Genomic DNA, 21105 nt, shown 5'->3' on the forward strand with positions numbered 1-21105 from the left:
TGGGTCTTTGTGTTCTTCTGTAAAGCAATAATCGTTTTAAATTTCATTTTTTTGATTTTTTATAAGCTTGATCATTTAAATTATTCTTATTTTATAAAACTGATTTTTCTGAGAAAAAAAATACTAGCTAACTAATGGCTAGCATATCAGTAGGTCATATTGTTTATAGATCCAGGAAAATCGACGTGTAGGCCACATGATCCTACCCCATGATCATCATCATTTACCACATCTGGCATACCCTGTCAGACTGTGGCGTAACACCTAGCACATTCCTTCGTTACAGGGACGGTGATAGGTTCGACTCGCGGCCCAATACAGCGGTGTAAAAATGGTTCCTACTGCTGCTATGTCAGGTGCTCGGAAAAATAGTTAGAGTAGGGAGAATACCTTGGCCTAAAACAGGCGTAAATCATTACCATGCACAGTTAGGTCGTGCTATCAAAATGTGGGTTGTATTAAGGGCGTTTGACCATTTAATTATAAACAACATCAAGTAAGATCTGTTATACACCAAAATAAGATCTCGTGGTGTAAATCGTGCTCTATCACCTATCCGAGGCTACCTGACCTATGATAGCAATACAAATATGTTATTTGGTCTACTTTCAATAGAAGAGATAGATAAAATAATGTATTTAAATAATTGTAATGGGTTCAAATTAGAGGGTTTGTATAACTTTTATTTTAGAATTAGCGTTCAGAATTGTTTTTATAAGTAGAACACAATAATTATTGAACACAGATATAAATATTATTTTAATTTTAACACAAGTTGAGAACAAGAGCATAAAAGATACACAATTTATACTTTCTTTTACATTTAATTGGAAGTTGATAAAGTTATTAGCTAAGAGAGAAAGCGTTGAATAAAATTTTTATATAATTTGGGATGAGAATTTGATTTTAATAACAAATATGCAATTCAAAGTTAATGATAACAAATAATTAAACTATGTGTGAATTGGCTAGTTTTAGCTTCATTTTTAAATTTTTTTATATGCAATAAATTGGGTAATACTTTTTATTAATAATCTATAAACTATAATATCTAAAGAAGGACAATTTTCGACCTATCAATTTCTAACACTCAGCAGCCGCACTTCAGCCACCAGTAAGGTGTAGAAAAATCGATGTTTCAAATAATATTTAAACCTATTTCCAAAATAACAAACCGATCTTTCAGGAATTTAATACCATAAACATACGGAAAATTTGATGTTTTAAAGAAAATATCAAAATTTTTAATTTAAATTTAATTTCTTGGGTTTGTAAATGTTCAAAAAGTTTGAAAAATGCCCTTCTTTTTAAAATACCATAGAATACAAGAGATCTCATTTAAATATAAACATGGGTTTATGAAATCATATTTTAATTTCTATAAATTTGATTGTAAAATTTCTAATTCTAAAAAAGGTATTCCATTGGTTTTAAGAAAACTCCATTAAAAACTTCCATTGATAAAGACTGATCAGTCAAAAACTCACATATTGGGTTGTTTCTAAGGCGTTGCTTATGAAAGCCATAAGTTGACAATTAATATAATATCTAAATAGGATGGGAATAGTTACAATACTTGTGCTAAGGAAAAATATATGATCTAATAAAAAAATTGATAATAACAACAACTACAGAATATAAAGCAAGTAATTAAATACTGAAATTATTTTATATCATTTCATACAAAATTAATCTTCATTCAAATTTATCCTCAAAAATTAGAATTATATTCAAAAAGCTGGTGAATAAACATTTTATCAATTGTACGATGATTTTACTTAATTTATAGTTAATTATGTTTGAAATGATATTTATGTTGATATTAAGTTTGTGCAGCACAGGGCAAGACAAGAATATTACTTGAGAACACATGAAAGCATATCTTGAAAGCCATAGATTAAAGATAGGATTTAGAGTCAACATACTTCATTTTTATTTAAAGTTTTTACATCTAAAAGGTTAGCAAATTTAATTGTTTTTATATTACCGTCAGAAAGGGGAATAAATATTTACACAAATGACAACAATAAAACAATAACAACTAAAAAGTGTATTAAATCAATAACAGAGTCAAAAATAAATTTGGTCCAAATCTAGTTTGATTTTGTGCCTTTAATATCATTAAAAATTTTTGTTAAAATAACATAACTCTTTTCGTCAGATTATTATTTTTTTAACTATTCTCATTTTACTTAAAGACCAAAAGCTTTTCTAAGTTTTAAACTAAAGATAGAAAAAGCAACTTTTAATTAAATATATTTGATGAAATTTAAACATGATTTAAAACTTAAGGCAGATAATACTGATATGTCTACCATGGCGCCCAGGTATTCAAATAAATTTGTATTATGTAAGGTCGACCATTAGTTTAAATTTCACCGATTTTCATTGCTAAAAGAGATAATATTTAAAATTTTAACACATTGTGCTAAAACCGGTTTTTTAATAACTCTATTTCAACAAAAAATGGTTTTGAACAATTGTAAACTTCACAAGATAGTGTTATTATTACACTACTAAACCTACATAGTAAAATTTTTCTAAAAGAGAGTAAAGAGTTGGCAAGTTTCACTTTGTTTACACCTAAATCCTAAATATAATGAGCAGAATAATTTAATGTTGTGGCACAATTAGTCCACGCAACATCACCTAATCAATGTGTTCATGTCTTAATATGTAGACATTATTATCTTAAAAGGTGTATTTTTTTAACCACACTTATTACACATTGGTCGTGGCGTTGTTATCTCCGACGACTCTGGTGAAGTTGACTCCGCCCCCATCTTTGTTCTTGACACAGTAGAGGACAAGGAGGAGCGCAGCAACAAGGATGAGAAGAACACCAACACCGACACTCACACCAATAATAACCTCCAATGGCATCATCTAAAAATATTTAAAATTCTATATTGGTCTGATTGATTAATTGGTTTATAATTTATGTATTTTAAATCGAAACTTTTTAAAAAGTCTTTCCATTCGTCATTTCGTCAAGAATATCTGTGATCGTTAATTCATGCAAGTTAACAATTATAGTCTTATTTAAAAACTTTCACTATGATTTCAGAAACAGTTAGGTATTATTTTGAAAGCAAAACCCAGCACCACTATACTATTTTTTTTAAGTTCCTAGGTCCAGTTTTACATTAATATTTAACGTGATGTAGTTTTCCTATCAACTAGATGTTTTAAATGGTGATTAAGGTCCATATTAATAGCAAAGTATCTCTATAATCAAATCTAAAAACGTCATTACATTATTTCGAAATGCTATGTATATTGTTTTTCAATATCAATACCCAATTGTTGTATAAGTTTTTACTTCACTTTCATTAATGTTGTCATCCTTGATTCATGTAATGTGCAGATTCTTCTTGTTTTGAATTCGAATAATTATTTATTTAGTTTCATATTTCTCTTTTTATTAATCTTTTCTTGAAATGAGAGCAAAGTTAAATTACTCTAAAAATAAACAAATTTGCATCTAAGTTGTTTAATATAGAGAAATAGAATTAGTAAAAGTACAAGGATAATATTTGAATCAAGAGCTGGGTTTTAATTTGAAATATATCTAACAAAGCAGTTAAAATAAAAGAAACTATGGTTATAAAAGATTGTAATAATATAGATTTGTGTCACGAGTTAAACTTCTTGATATTAATTTTTGAAATAAGTTAGGGTGATTTGAGTCAAAATCTGTTAAAATTTGCTATGTTAGCATAGGACTTTGAGTCGCTCTAGCCTTTCATAGATATATGAATATGTAGGACTTAGGAAATCACAACTTTTAGGTTAGCCTAGAACAATTTAAAGGATGCAGCTTATTAACAATAACTTGAGTGTTACTTCAAAGATAGAAATATAAATTAAAATGTATTTACCGAATCGCCACAGACCGGGGGAGCAGAGAAAATATCAGCCTGTCCTATAATGCGGAAAAAGTTTTCACCAAGAACAATCTTCTTAAAGACATCATCATTCAGGAACATATTAATTGAGCTTGTGTCTGTAAGTTGTCTAGCATGGTTAGGAATATCCTTTACACATCCATTTCCATTCTTGGTGCCGGGGAAATCCTCTTTCTGGCCAAAAGAGGCGACAAAATCTGTACCAGTGACAAATCTATCTGAAAATTCGTGGAAAAGTTCTAGATACACGGCCATAGAATACGATGGTCCAGTGATTGTTCCAGATCTTTGAACCAGATCCTCATGAATCTCCCAAGTCTCATGTAACTCCTTTCTTAAGGCCTCAACATCTGAGCTGTTAAATAGAAACTCTGTATCTTCATTGAAGTCAACATGGTTTTCATGACTGAGATCATCAATGTTGGCATCAGGCTTGTGGTTCATCAGATTCTGCTTGGCCAGGACATCCCAGGACAGATCAATGTTTAGGTTAGGATATTTCTGGAACATGACCCTGAGAATATGAGTGTGAATATGAGGGTGAAGATCCCTGAGCTCCTTGGAGAGGCCACCAAGATGAGCCCAGACAACAATCATATCTGGATACTTGGTCAGGATTGCATCCCACACCTTCAGATGCTGCACTTTGCTAAATGTTGGCCTGGGGTTGTTGGTTTTATCAAAGAAAGAATAATAGAAAGGTCCCAAAGTATCTTTCCACCATTGATGTTGAATCTTAGCAAGACGAACTTCCTCTGCAGGCACGTGACAACCTAAAATATAAAAAAATATTAATGTTTATCTGTCAAGTACCAAATAATGTAATTTGTACACAGCACACAATATTGTATAATTATTTATTCTTTGCACCTTAATTTCCTAACTTAATTAATTGTTAACAAGAACTTAATCTGGCCAATTTAAACTTTCTTCACTTAAATCCTTGAATTCATCACTTGAATGATGTCTCCAGTAGAAATGTTTTTTATTTTCATATATTAAGCAATGTAAAAAATATTGCCGCTGTATTTTTAACAACATTTCAATTGCCCTAGTTTGTTTAGGTTTCAATTCAAATTGTGGTAAAATATTTTGAAACCCGTAGGTGAACAATTTTCAACGCATTGAAATTTACCCATATCTCATGTTTTCATTGAAAAGGATGTATCGATCGCTTTGTTGAAGTCAAACTGTTGCTAATTCTGTTAGTAATAGCCTACGTCCTTAAGATTTTGAGATATTTCTTAGTAGAAGGGAATTTACGATTTTACCCCTCCCATCTAACTATTTGTTATTATATTTTTTTTAATTCAATCCATCGGTTTCCTTAAATTAACATAATTGTATTTCTCTTTTAATAATTTTGCTATTTATACAAAAATAGTATTTTATTGTCTGAAGGACTATTTTAGTCTAATAATTAATGATGTGTGTGTATAGTTACATAATTATTTTAATAAAGTACAAGTAGAATATGTATTTCTGTAAAGCTGAAAAGAAATCCCTGATTTACAGTGAGGTCCTAAAAAAGTCTTTAAATCTGAAAAACCATTTTCTTTCCCAATATTGGGTTTATACTATTATATCATTATCAAAAGGGATATAAAATTTTTATTTTACCTAAAAAGTTAACAGATTTTCAAAATTAAATTATATAAAACTTATTTGTTTGTTTTCTGGTGTGAAAATGTATATTTAACTTTGTTTTATGCTATTTTATAAAGGCACAAGCCCATAAATAAAACAACTTTTTTGAAAATCACACTGTATATAAAAAGAAATGTGCTGATATGAAAGGAAAGAAGTTTCCTTGTATCCATATAATATATCTGTCTCTTCTGCAAGGTTTCTCAGAGTAAATAGTTGGCTCCCGGAAGCTTTTCATCAAGATATGAAAATGTAGGCACACAACACAATGTGGAAAGGGCAAACCTTGGCTCAAAACGGAAATAGAATTCTGGAATTCCAAGCAAAGAATCCGAGAACTGACAAAGAATATTTTTGGCAAGAATAAAATGTGAATTTATGTTTATTTAAGGATAATCATAATTATGTACCCTGCTTTTCATACTTCTAAAATCAAATAAAAGCATAATGTAATATTTTCGTAGAAAACAATAATAATTTGATGTTCTTTTTAACTCATGGGGCCCAAGAACATACTCATAACTTATCTTTCTTTTTGTTGTCCGAAGCATTACATTCTAAGTTATAAACAAATAAATCCAAATAAAAGTCACTCAAATAGAATAATTAAATATGAAAGTCAAAGTATAAAATCATAAATCAAACACATTAAATAATTGGTTTTTTTTAGTTTAGTTTAGTTTGACGAAAACAGCCTATTAGTATTAAACATAAAGTGAAATCTAATAAAAATTGTTAATTGTTGTAACAAGTACTGGGTGGTGCAGTTATATTCTGTATGAGAGATATGCACAGCACAATAGCCTTACTCATTAGTCATAATTTTTACATCTCAATTCTTTTAATAAAATTTTTTTGCGATGTTTTAATTTTCTATCTGTCAACTTTTGTTTTAATTAACAAAAAGACATGAAATATTTTATCAAGATGACTATGCTATAATAGGTATTATATCCAAATTTTTGACGGATTTTCTTCCTTTAAAAAAATAGCTTAATTACTTGGTTAGACTTTAGTCTTGAGTAATATTTTTAATTAATATTTTAAACTATTGACCTGACTACTATATAAGAATGAATGTTGTGAAGCCAAGTCCTTTATTTAATGGTTTGTAAGTCCACATTATTCCTCAAGTGTAATTTGCAAATGGATTTGAGTTATCCTGCCTCAGATTTATGTTACATATTCCTGGAATGCATTTGTATGAGCTCCAGCTGCATAAAGTTGTGCATATTCACTAGCTTTAAACAACACATCCCATTTTTTCTTATAATCGTATCATAATTTTATAAAAAAAAACATTTATTTAACTTCCAAGTAATATTATCGAAGTTTCGGGGGGAATTATTATAGTCATTCACAGAAACTTCTCCATCCCCTTATTTTTAAATAAATTAGAAATATTTTTTTGACACCATGGAAACTGTCCCAATTTTGTATAACTTTTGCGGAACATGTTCCAGTTACGTCATATACGTTTCGGGAAAGAGAAAGGGAAGGGGGGAAGAAAATCTCTTCAAAAGAGATGGGGAAACCCCCTCACAGTGAGCCCAGGAATCCAACTTTGTGGAAAAAATTATTTATGCCCAAAATCGAACTTTAGAAAATCAATTATTTTAAAAGTCCATGTTAAAATTCATCATATTAGAGGAGGTTTGCCATTTTAAATTAATGAAAAATTTAAAAAATTAAAGTTTTTATGGCCTTCTTAAGTTGTTACCCTGGAATTCACGAAATTTAGATACAAAAATCTCCCAAAAAAAATATTTTAAATTTTTTTTTTGTTTTACTTGCCATTTAATTAAATATTAACTTAGGACGTAATGTAATAACATTTTAGAAAGGTTGTGCAATTATCTAACGCTGGATAACAAGAAACTAAATATTTTTGTATAAAAAAAACCTCTTGAATTCATATTAAAGAAAGTTGGTGAAAATGCAAAAAAAGCACGTTGAATATTTTTTTAAGCTCTGATTCAAATACCTTGATCTTTTTAGCAACGAGGTGAAAATTTTTAGGATGAAGTTCTAGCATTAATTAGGCAATATATAAGAGGATCCCATTGGTCTTATCAACTTTCACTTAGTTGCTTAACCTCTATAGATATTTTTGTAAAGGTCGTTTTAAGCTATTTTTAGTGTATAATCCTTATATAATTTGTTGCCGGATTTCATTATAGAGAAAAATCCTTTTACAGGGTAAAAATCTGGCAAAATGCCTTTCTGAAAAATCATGGCATAAAATTTTCCCACCAGTGGTGGAAAAGTTAGAGCACCTCAAAATAAAATTTTACTATGCCCTTGTGTATTGGACCCTGAGGGCCTCCTGGAGGGGCTACCAGAAATCTAAAGGTGTCTTTGGAACCACAATGGCCGGCTCTAACTGCACTCAGAAGAAGTCAGAGATAATTGCCGGCCGCCTTCCGTCCTTTAATTGGCGGCAAAGTTAGCACACCAAAAAAATGACAATTTTTTGTTGTGTTTTTTGCACACAGGGAGGCGTGTGTTTGTGGCGCAGCCACGTGTATTACCACTTTTTTGTAGGTCATTCCAAGCCGGATTGGCGGGTGTGCGGAATAGGTGGTCTGACCGGTCATTTGGCCGACAGCCGCAGTTAAAGGTCGCAAAAATTGTCAAAAATTGAAGTTTTTGAGGATTTTTGGCATGCCAGTGCAGCCAGACTGCTTGGCTGACAGGCCTGGGACACATGTCACCTGACACACTGGGCCATTGCCCATCTTTGCTATTTTGCACAATCACTTTTTGGCCGTGATAGCCATTCAAAGTGGCCTGGGTCAAAATCGACCAAAAACCAATTTTTGGGGGTGATATTTTGACCCCCCAATCATCTAGAGAGGGAGGAAGGGATAATCTTGTTAATTCTGTAAAAGATACTATAAAAACCTTTTAATTAAAAAAAATTGTTTGATTTGGTTGAAAAATAAGGAAGTTATTAATTTTTTCCACAAAATTGGATTCCTGGGCTCACTGTGCCCCTTTTCTCCCATCTCTTTTTTCTTCCCCCCTTCCCTTTTTTTCTTTCCCCCTTCCCTTTCTCTTTCCCGAAACGTATATGACGTAACTGGAACATGTTCCGCAAAAGTTATACAAAATTGGGACAGTTTCCAAGGTGTCTATTTTTTTGTGTGCTTGTTTTTTAATTTAGATCAGATTAAGTTTGGTGTTAGTCTAGAAGGGCAAGGGCACCGTAGGGAAAGTCTCCGAAGAATTTCAATTTATTTCAAAAAATGGAAGGGGTTCTGTACTCGCTAGACACTTTAAGGTAAAGAAATGATTACATTTAAGAATTTAATTTATTTTTTTAAAGTTTCAAAGTCACTGTTCTTCCTGATAAAGTGCTTTTACAACTGTTTTTACATTTCATCAAATAATTTATAAATAAAACTGTATTAACATATTAATGGATATTAATGACTACACGTCATAAAATTCACAGATTTTTCATTATTTTAGGCTAACCAAACTTTATAATCATAACTAGTTTTAGTGGTTACATAATGTGATATCTTTATGTCAATACTATGTCAGCCTTGACCATATTTTTATTGGGAATTATAGTTTTATGATTTGAAAATTAATTAGACTGCCAATACTAGGTCTGAAAATATAAATTTGCGCCATTTCGAAAAAAATAAGTTCTAAAATGTTTACAGACATGATCACATTATAGAGGAGCTTCTCTTCTAAAACTATATAGTCCTCAGAACTGCAATGGGTTTAGATTCTAATAATGATATTTAAACTGAGAGAAAATTATAACATTACGTAATTAACCAAATTGATAAAAATTTAACCTGAAATACGATTAGTAGGATCCTCGTTGACTGGAACTTTATCATAATTGTCACAACCCAGATCACAATGCAGAGTTGTTGGCCAACTCTTGTCTGACAAGACTCCAAAAAGACCGTCATATTCTCCTTTCTCAATTCTACTCACTGTCACCCTTTCCTGATTATGTTACAGAAATAAATAAATGTAAAAAATAAACATTCAAATTATATAAATATTATCATATTATTATGATTAAGGCAAAATATTTTAATCGAAGCATCTCTATAGTCCTAAAATTGAAATATGCTATGAAGCATCATCTCTTTATAGCATTTTTTCCGTCAAAAATTTGTTCCATATCTAAATAATATTCCGTTTCTTCAACATTAAAAAGGACCGTGAATGTTAATTTCGTTTGTACGGCTGTTTTATTAGCTAAGCTAAGCTTTTATGAGTGTTTTTATTTTTAAAAAAGGATTTTCCCTTTATCTATATACGTATATAATTTTTATAAATTTAATATAAAAGCAATGACTTGTTGTACTGTGTTATTTGTTACAAAATTTAGCAGAACTGAAATGGGAAAATTATTTAAATATCCTATGAAAAGAGTATCTGCACTAAAGAACACTTTATTTGAAGCTTCAAATGTTACTTGCCATAATCTTAGCTTCTCTCTACATATCTAAAAAAAACTGCTGAATGTGAGACTTTTTACACAATAGAAGAGTGTATAATGTATATTGTGGTACTACTGCATAACAGGATAACATGGAAAAACAGAAATAATTTTTGGATCAAGTCTGATATATGAAGGAAGGATTTTTTTTATAACTTTTGAGACTGCTAGCGTCTAAACTAGTGGAACCAGCAAATATAATAGCAATAACTCAATAATTCACACGTAACCCTGCACAAAAGTTCGATATTGCGCGCATTTTCTCTGGCTTTGTAATACAATTGCGGTCAGTCGTTTGAGCAAAAGATATTCAATACGTGGATATTATGACGTCAAATTTTGTCGTCCAATGAGGTTGCAAAAATAGTACTCATTTGATGGTTAGTATGTTTCTCCAGTAGGAGCCTTCAAAGTTATACCCTCCTTATCATTTCCAACTTGATAAAAATATTTTTGAAAAAAGCCATTTCGTTTTTTTTTAGATAACCTGAAGGATTATGGAGGAGGATAATCTAAGTCATTGTTTAAAATACATCAGACATATATTTTTTTAACTTTCTGAAAGGACTCGGAATCATTACAGAAAAATATGCAAAAGAAACTCTTTTAGCACGTTAAAATACTTATAACTTAAAATGGTCCATGATGGTATTTATTTTAAAAAATAATGTGAATTTATACAAGGTCTCCCTTCTAGTTATCTGGAAACATTCTGTATAAACATATATATATATATATTGTATGATATGTATAATTATCTACATGAATATATTTATGTTTTGTAGTGCCTACACATTTACAGAATAAGAATACAAGTATCTCACATAGAAAACTAAATTTATGCAAATGTAAAGTGTGCAAATTCTTTATGCAAATAACTTCTGGTGTAAAATATACTAAAAAGTTATATACATTTTTATAAAGTTTATTTTTCTGTCTACTTTTATTTTATACTACTATTAAAGTTATTGTTAAGTCTTAAGGCAATTAAAATTTTAAGATTTCATTAAAAGTAATTTTAAAACTCATCTCGTATGCCTTAACAATTTAAATGAAGCATAATTAATAAAAGTTTATTAAGAGTCTCCTGTTTAACTAAGTCACTAATGTGAAACTGAAAATTGTAATAAAGCCAAGTGATGTGGAGCTATCCATTCAAATAGAAAAATATTCAAATTCTGATTCAAGTGATTTCTGTGTGGGGGAGGTTGTGTAAATGTTAAAAATATTATTTTATACATTTTGAAAAAATCATGAAAGTTAAAAATTTTTATCTTTTAATAAAATTTAAATTTTTTTGTCTGTGTGTCCCATATGATCTCACAAACTACTGGAACTGCAAGGTTCTTTTTTTTAGTTAAAACTAATGGCGTATCGGCTAGCATTGATATTTTAAAAAAAGTAATTATAATGTAACACTAAAATTAAATATGATTTATCAAACTAACATGAAAGTTTATATTTTATTTAATTAAACTAATAGATGGTGCTATATATATGACGAATGAAAGAGTACATTCAGCCAGGAATAAGGTATAACCAACAAGCGAAAAAAAATCTAAAATAATATTGGGGGGGGGGGGGGGGTGAAAGGAGAGGTCGTCAATTTTACGATTTGTTGCCCCCCAACGAAAGCCGAAAAACACGTATTAGTTGCGTGATTTTTCCCGAATTAATTTCATTGTCGGTGTAAGCTGTAATTCAGCGCAAAAAATATAAAAGCACATCTTAAAATCTGTTAAAGATAATTATTTTGTATCAAATATAGGTAGCTAATGCAAAAAGATCAACAATAATTTAAAATTTAGCTTTAACCTGAAAACCTACTTTCATGCACTTAATTATGTTACAAAAGAGGGAATTTTAATTTGCTAAATGTATTTAATTAGTTGTCTAATTATTGTTCAAAATCTTTTCAGTCGTACATCTTAAGTTTAGCAATACAGGAAATAAAATAGGTTTAGAAAAATATTTATATGAGAATTAATAGTTTTAAAGATACCAATAAAATAAAGGAAGATTACAAAAAAAACTGTTTCCTTTCATTGTTAAGAGATTGTAAAATGTTTTCTATAATTGTATAGAGTGGCTGAAACAATAAAGAGACAATATTATGGACTTAATCAACCAGATAAACATTTATTGTCTTCTTATCTCTCTCCCATTCTTCTTAACTTTTATAAATATGCATTATATCATTATTTTCTCTCTTACTCTTTCTTTTCAGTAATTTTAGAATATAAAAGTATAAAAGATAATTTTAGAATATCGTTAGAAAGCCTAGTATAGAAATAATACAAGAATTGGAAAGAAAACATATTTTGTAGAAGTGAAGATTAGTTTGGCTTAAAATTGAGCCTATTTAAATCCAAATAAATGTTTTGTGTATAACAACAAAATAAAGTTTTCAACTTTTTAAGATATACTTAAAACTTTACTTCCTTTTTATAAGTTACTCCAAATGAAATTTTTTTATGAAATATATAACACGGTTAACGGTGATTTTGGGGTTAAGTATTTCTTATCTTTTGTATTTGTGTTATTCTGTCTAAAAAAAATAAAAAAATGATGTGGATAGGAACATATTTTGAAGAATAAATAGATTAATCTGTTTAAGGAGAACCTTGACATGACAATTTATAGAGAATTCGATATTTGTAGAATATTGATTTTCCATCCAACTTTGCGCTTGTCTTAACCTTTGTATCAGCCCAGCTAACATTATGGTAATCTTTTTTCCCCTTAATTGCTCTATTGAACGAACATGCCATATTAAATGTCAAGGGTATTGATATCTGTAATTACACATATTTTTTTAATCTTCATTGAAACAATAAAAAAAATGACGTCATACAATGCAAATGACCAGTATACAATTTACCATTAGTTATTTGTAATTTAAGACGTCATTTTTTTTGGACACTATTTATTTTATTTTATTGTTTCATCTTCATTACCCTGAGACTTTGATAGATAGGATAAAAATAGTAATATTTCTATAATTTCCTGTTCAAAAAATCCATTGCTGGCCAGAGCATGCTTAAATACATTGATTTCTCCCGCCCAGGTGAAAGCCTCTGGGAATGAGTTCTCCAGATTATTAAAGTTGCTAACAATTCTCTGTGGCTGCTGAAGGTTGGGAAATGTCATAGAAAGAGTCAGATGGATCTTCTCTTCTAGAGTTTCATTACCCTAAAATATAAATAATATTTTAATAAAATCGACGATTTTAGAGCAAAAATGATAAGCTAACATAATTTAATAAAAAGAACAGCAATTTATGCCCCATTTTAAAGTAGAAAGTTTTTTTGTACAATGTAAATGGTAGGGTATGAAAATAAATGGAAAAGGGACGTAGGTGGTCGCTAGGCAATTTCAGGGAAAACACAAACAAGTGATTTTAAAAATTGTTGGTATTTTGTTTAAAGATAAGGTGATATATCAAATTTTATTTCTACCATCTACTGTCTATTGATAAATTAATACGACAATTATTTTTTTATTTGTAATTCATGAAATATTTTTTTTCTGGGTGTAATATAACAAAAAAATCCTTTTCTTCAAAATAAAACATAAAAGCAGTGTCAGGGGTCATCAAAATAATAATTATTTGTCAACATTTCTGAACCACAAGTCTTATCTATTCTAGGTGAAAAAGAGATTCAATTTCTCAATACAGTACGTGGTAAGAACATAGAAATATCATGCATGACATGTTGAACTAATGGATTTTAATTGCTTAAGTAAAGAATTTAATTTAAGAGAGTTGAACTGCCAGACAGACACACAGACCAGAAAACTAAGAGTAGCTTATTTGTAAATTCTTTGATATACTGGTACAGATGATAAGAGTATATAAAGAACATAAATCAACTCGTAGCCAATAATAAAGTTAACTTCATGAGGAAACAATGTAAAGAATATTTTTGGCAGGATAAGAATATTGTGATGCCTAAAGAATAAATGTGGGATACATGTTTCACTATACACTAGTATAAATGCTAAGAAATAAAGGTTCTTTGTGAAAATAAGAACTATAATACTTTATGAAAATAAGGGGGGGGGGGGAGTTCTGACACATTTGCGTAAACCTGGTGTATAGGCTTTATCTTTGGACTGAGAGGAGAGGTTATTAGGGATAAAATTTTCCCCTCCCCCTTAATCACTATTGTGTAAAAAATCCTTTTATGTATTTTTAGATTTTCCTCCGTTGCATTTGAGTACACCAAATTGTAAACTAATTTTTTAGAGGCAAAATTGATTTCTTGCAAAATAAAAATTATCTGAATTTCTAATCTAATGAGAATAATTAGAAATAAAAGATTTTAAAAATCTTGTTTACAGACTAAGAATTGAAATAAAATGATTTTAAAGATTAAATTTGCCTTATAACGCTGTTTTGATTGTTATTGTGATATTGATGACAAATTTGTAACCATCAATAAGCCAGATAATGCTATAGATACAAATTTCTCTTATGGGGCGATTTTGAAATTCCAAAATGTTCATATTTGGATTTGAGTAGATATTTGATTTGTTATTTTGTAACTATTCCATTATTAACCAAGCAAACTTTATTTCTTAATATTCTACATGGTTTTCTCAGGGTTTCTCTATAAACTTGGCACAATCAGATATTACTAGGAAAATCTATTTAACTCAACACATAGTACAAAACAACAGGATAAAAGTAGGTAACTGTTTTTTTTTAACTAAAAAAATTATGTCTTTATTTTGAAATGTCCAACAAGAACGTTTAAGTTCACTTAATCCTGTTTCATCTATTCTTGTTGGATTAAAACCATAAACATCAAGATGACATTTATTGACATTTAAAAAGCAACGGAACTGACATACACAAATACAGGAACAGCTAGTACAGAGTTGAAGAAGCAAAGTTTATACATTTCTCTATGTATTTTGAAAATATACCTGATAATGTTGAGTAAACTCGAGAGCATTGAGACGATCATTTTCTGGGTTAGGAACAACTGTATAGTTCAAGTTAGGGCAGTGCAGGTAATAACAACATTCAGGATCTGTAGGATTTGCCTAAATATCAAAATTATACATATATTTACAAAATGTAATTAGATATTTGAAAAATATTTAATAACAGCTTTGAAAAAAGGGGGTCACTCTTTTCCCTCCTACCCTAGAACCCATGGATATCTGTGCTACTTAAATAGTTATCAAAATTTTACTTCTTTTCTATTAAACAAATCTAAAAGATATTCTAATTGTTCTAGAATCAAATCCATAATAAAGAAAAACAAAACAAATTCCCTTTTTATTTAGAGTAAAACCTTTAATTCTGAACGCGTTCTAGAGTTTGTGTTTGTCTTTTTGTTGTTTTGATAATGTTTATTTGCAGAAATGATTTTATAATATTGGATCAACATCTTTGATAATATTTTCCTTTCTTGTATAAAAATAAATTTTACAAATATTAACCAAATTGTGATAAATCCATTCTTTGCAGGGAACCGCTTCTTACCCTAAACCACGACGTCTTAATAAAACGTTGTATATACTACTGATATTTCGTATGTGCGACATTTTTAGTTATATTAGTTGGAATGACTTGGCATAATTCATTAACATGAACAGTTAAATTTTCAGACTATGGTTGTACCATCAATGTTTTGGATGTTTGTAGGATATTTGAAAAATGATGATGCACTTTATTAAATAATGAATGGTCAAAAGACACAAAACCCGATAGTGGACCAAGTAATGCGACGTCTCGCGGTCGTAGCGGTCATGCATCACATTGGAAAGGTGACGCAAATTTCACATCTCAGTTTTCGCAATTTGATTTACTATTTTTATCTGTAAGATAAAAGCAATGCTTGCAAGATTGTTTGATTCGCTATAATCTATGAAATTTTTTTTTCAAATCGTGAAATCTGGGATCTGAAATTTGCGTCACCCTTCCAACCTGACGCATGACGGCGTATGACCGGGAGATATAGCATTATTTTGTCCACTATCACAAAACCCCTTAACCCCTCCAAAAAGGGTGGTGGACCCATTTTATCCTACACCCCAACCCATTCTCAGCAATATTGTATGCATGTCCTTAATAGTTTGCACATTGATAAAATTATTTCCTCAAAACTGCAATATGGCATCTGAACAAAAACTATTTGCCTCCAAAATTAAGTTCAGAAAGAGTTTGTCTAAAAGGCAACACTGTTAAAAATAGTTTATTCGAGTTATATTTCTTTGGGTTAGTTAGGATAACAAAAAAATATTTACCTTAACCAGCTTCTGTCCAATTCCAAATATAGTTGAGAAAAGAATTCCATGGTTAATCATCCAATCCAGATAGGTAAAAAACGGAACTGGGGGTCCATAGAAAGGCCTAAAGTTTAACAGTGTGTTTTTTTATGAGAACTTTTTTGAAAGCAATTTTACCCCACTTATAGTTATCAGAATTTAATGATTAATGGCTTATTTTCTTCGTTTTTTAATGCAATTAATAGAACATTAAAAAAATATTTCAGTTTTTAATTAAAAAGAACAGTAAAATCTAAAATTCCAAACTTAGGTGACAACATCAAATTGGTTTTAGCGCATTTTTCTTATGCTCAAATCTTCTACCCTATGCAAGAAAAAAATTGGTTTTTAAGTTGTCGACTTTGGGGGGCCAGTACTCTCTCCCCGATTCAGATATGACCTGCAAACTTTGATATATTCTAGTACATGTCCCCAATAGTATCAGTATCAATTTTTAGCTCTAGATCTCAACTTTGAAGCGTTTCGCAGCCATTCTTGCAAAAGGTAGAAGATTTGAACATAGGAAAAATGCGCTAAAACCATTTTTAGATGTTGACACCTAAGTTTTGAATTTTACATTTTACTGTAATCATGAAATTCTGATAACTATAAGTGCGGTAAATTGCTTTCAAAAAAGTTCTCATAAAAAAAAACACACTGTATAAAGAAATCATTATCAATCATTTTACTTTTAGTTAATTTTAAAAATACGAATATAATTTTAGACGATGACAAAAAAGTAAATACCAATGAACCCCACCATAAAACTATAAATATGAAAAATAAGGTATAATCTAGGAAGCGTAGAGGACTTATTTTAAGCTTTGTTAACGTAAATTTTTACATATTAGGATTTAATTTATATTTTGTAAATGTATATTGCTATTTTGACAATTAGGTACAATATATTTAAAAAGAATATAGAATCTCTATAATTATCAAATGGCAAGTGATCCAATATTTTGCATCAAGAGCAATAGTAGCTTAAGTGTTGGTTTTTGCCTTCATTTAGGCCATTTGATAAATTTAGCTTTATTACATTTTATTACCCTTGTTTTATTTTCCATGTATGTACAATGCAATGTTTCAAAATTGAATATAAATCTAAAACTTTATACTGTATGCAGTACCTAGTAGGTATGGATTATTTCAAATATTTATAATTTACTTTGTACATTGTTCCAACTTTTTAAAATTTTGTATTGTGAAATATTTCAGTGTCTTTACAAAAGCAAAACTTTTATACTTTTGTACTCGTACGCAAGTCGTTGGTGAAGCATATGCAACATAAATAAAGTAGTAAAGCATCAAAAAGATCTCGCATATCGCTGGCCAAATTGGCATAGATTGAGTTAGAAATCTGACTAAGGTGTCTATAGAAAGATTTTTACATTCCCCATAAAAAAACTCTAAAAATTATGGGGTCTATCTCCAAGATTTGAAGTTCTTATAGTGGTTCAAATTGTGAGCGATTGTTTTTTTTAACACCCTTTATATGTTAAAATGTTGGTATAATCACAACAAAAAAAGAAACTTTTATTTTCAAAGTACATTGGAAGTTGAAATTAATGGGTTTTTTTAATGAAACGAATATATAATCCTTGTAATTTATTATCTTTAGTGGAAACGTAAATTCATCAGCTTCTATTCAAGATAGACGATTGGATTCCCTGTATCAATGAGCATCCAGTATATAATTTAATGGTTTGTGGTCTGTCGGACATATTACAGAAGACTGATACATATTGTATACAAACAGGTTTTGTGATTTCTAAAAACTATCTAGGTATATATAAATCATTTTAAGCACGGAATATATGCTCAATAACTCACTTTATCCGTTGGTCTATCCATAATTTTTATACTTTGCTACTTTTGATTGTTGGGATCCTTGTTGTATGTTGTATATTGAGAAGAAAATGTAAATCCCTGAATTCCCTCCCAGGACACACTCAAGTCCCATTAAAGAGAACAAGATTGCCAAATTTAGATTTTATTGCCTACTTATCTTTTTTGCCCAAACAGGAAAGTTTCTTTCAATACAACACATATACATTATATTGTCTTTTCATCTCATTTAAAGTTTGATATATATTTTTTTTTGTATTTATTGACTTTTACTTTTATAGGAATGTTTATTTTTCAAAGAAAATAAACACACAAATTATGACTACATTTCCTCATTATGAAATGGTAGAAAGATATGACTGGTTGTAGGACTGTATGTCCAGAAGAAAGTTTTGGTCACCACATCACAGATTGCTACAAAGCAATTACCAGAATTTATTTAAACTTTTTAGAGCTACACCCCGCTCTTCCTGTCAGGGCAAGGCCCCTCTTGGCTGGTAGTGGAGCTACTAAATATTTGAAATAACCTTCAGTTGATTGTAATGAGCTTGATTTGTTATATTTAAGGTCTAAAGATAGACCAAAAGATTGAGAAAAAAAATTCCTGAAACAGACAACGTTTTCTATTATTTTTTATTTTTATAAACTATTAGTCAATTTTATTATATTAATAAAATAATATTCATAAATACAGAATTTTTCAAACTTGCTTTAAAATTATTATAATAGTTTCTATATTTTCTGTACAAAAACTGCAAAAATGAATCATGGGGTTTTACAATAAGTGCAAGGGAGAAAAATATGGAAATAAAAGAAGGAAGGAGAAAGAAGGAGAGGACAATGCAAGTTAAAATTTTCTTTTTGCTCTCTAAGTATCAAAAAAATTTCTTTTTAATGAGAAGCGCAGCATGGAAATTTTTGAATAAGAAAGAAGGAAAAGGAATGTACCGGCTAATCTACAGAGTAGTTGTGGTAATAAAAGGAGAGAAAGAAAATAAGAAAAATATCATGGGACAAACAGATATACTCTAATTAAAAAGTAGCTCAGCTACTAAAAGACTACAAAATGTTTCCAATATTGCTTCGAAGCGGATTAATAGCCGGTGGATCAAGACCGGTTATGGGTCATACTGAAAAATCATGTTGTGACATAATGAACATTGAACAACAAATTTTGGCAATTAAGTGACCCGATACATAAAACTCAAGATGCCTCTAAGGGCGTAGCCGCTAGTATTATATATTTGGTAATAAACGGGTCATAGTTAATTAGATTTCGACAGCTGACAAAAAAAACATACATAACATCTCATAAAAGGATAAAGATCTACTTTTAAGCCAGCATCAACGGCTATGAAATGAAAACTGTATTATATGTCAATTACATAAATATATTAAAAATGTTAAACTAACCTGAAATGATTATGTGTATCTATAATACTCATCCAACCATCTGCTCCATGCCTAAATTTTAACAAATTTTTAGAATTTCTTGTTTCAAAAGTACTGTTTTCGATAAATTTGTAAGGGGGTAAGGTCAACATCTTTCAAAAACTCCTCCCTCCCCCACTAAAATTACTTTTATTTGTTTACAATTAGTCACAAGGATAATTAAAATGATATAATTTAAAAATCGCTGAATAAAATTTTGAATTAAAATATAGCATGTTTAAATTTACTGAAAATGTTTACAGTTTAAAGAACTTAAGATGTAAACACTTTTTAAAATTCTTTACTAACATACTTCAAATTTTCACTAAAAATTGTTATTTATAAAATATTTTCATTTTATCATAAATAATAATTAAAACAATAATCATGGAAAGTTTAAAATACCAAAAAAACATATCTGCTATTTTCTTTTAGAATGGGTTAGGTCAAGTATGGGATATCTGCAGTTTAGAGAAAAGCTGTATTGAAACTGGTAAGACTAAGGTGGTGATGTTTTTATGGTCCACTGGGCTATGAAGGGGACTATAACAAAGTTTGTTTACCTTTCCCAGCACATGGAGTTTTGTGGATCATCTTTTATAAATCTGTTTAACTTTCTTCTGGCTAGAGTTTCCTCGGAGAGAAGAGGTTTATTAAGTCCGAGGACACAGGGAAGACCAACCAGGAGTAGCACCCACATCACCCAGTCTTAACAAAATTATTAAGTATAATAGTCATTTATTTAGAACTGTAGACTTGGCCCCTAGCATTTAGGGGCACCTCCACAAGAAATGTAATTTAATATTTTATTGATAAGAAAATAAATAGAACATGAGATTGTGAAATAAGGTTATAATGATTCATTGATAAATAAGTAGTACAGCTCAACCATGATATACAAAAAAAAACTGAGGAGAAGCCAAACAAGAATAAATAAGGATGACAAACACCCATAAAGAAAAGCTCTACAAATTGGACAAACAAACAAACATTGACAAACATAGAGAAGCAACGTATTCAATATTCAAGTATATCTTGAAGTTTAAACAAATATTTTATGTAAATAAACGCATCCAATAATTATTTGATAGCCATTATTACAAAAATCTGTTGAATAGAATAATTATATCACATAAAAAATAATTCTAAAAATCAACATGTTTGAAATGGACCTGCGGACTTTTTGGTTGCTTTGTTTTTAGATTATATCTATTTATTACAAGAATCATCATGCCAAGTTTGAAATCGACATGTCGAACTGTCCCTTATTATAGAAAAGCTTCACGTTCATTAATAATTGACATTTTACCAAAACAATTGTACTTTGTTAAATTCACTTTGTTGTTTCTCACATATCCCAGAAAAAAAATCAGCATACAATTATATTGAAATGAAGAATTTTTAGGTAATGGGTTACAAACAAGGGTCACACTGAAAGAGGTTCGTGTAGAGTAATCCCAAGGGAAGAAAAACTGCGAAATGGGTGGAGCTGGAGAAAGTGTGTGTAGAAGTGTG

The 21105-nt window shown here is 29.8% G+C and overlaps 1 protein-coding gene across 1 annotated transcript; it reads right to left on the bottom strand.

Annotated features, from left to right (window-relative positions):
- Positions 1 to 662: 662 nt before the first annotated feature.
- Positions 663 to 21060, bottom strand: LOC145316646 (uncharacterized). Its single transcript, XM_080157319.1, has 9 exons — positions 20900 to 21060; positions 20154 to 20298; positions 19573 to 19623; positions 16291 to 16396; positions 14962 to 15081; positions 13032 to 13221; positions 9371 to 9523; positions 3882 to 4681; positions 663 to 2886 (listed from the first exon to the last, which is right to left on the bottom strand). Exons 1-9 carry the CDS (start codon positions 20964 to 20966, stop codon positions 2722 to 2724), a joined length of 1797 nt encoding a protein of 598 aa, XP_080013445.1. The 5' UTR covers positions 20967 to 21060; the 3' UTR covers positions 663 to 2721.
- Between the last annotated feature and the right edge of the window lie 45 nt (positions 21061 to 21105).

The sequence above is a fragment of the Acartia tonsa genome, chromosome 4 (genome assembly GCF_053477335.1).
Source record: "Acartia tonsa isolate MP-2025a chromosome 4, ASM5347733v1, whole genome shotgun sequence".
NCBI lineage: Eukaryota > Metazoa > Arthropoda > Copepoda > Calanoida > Acartiidae > Acartia > Acartia tonsa.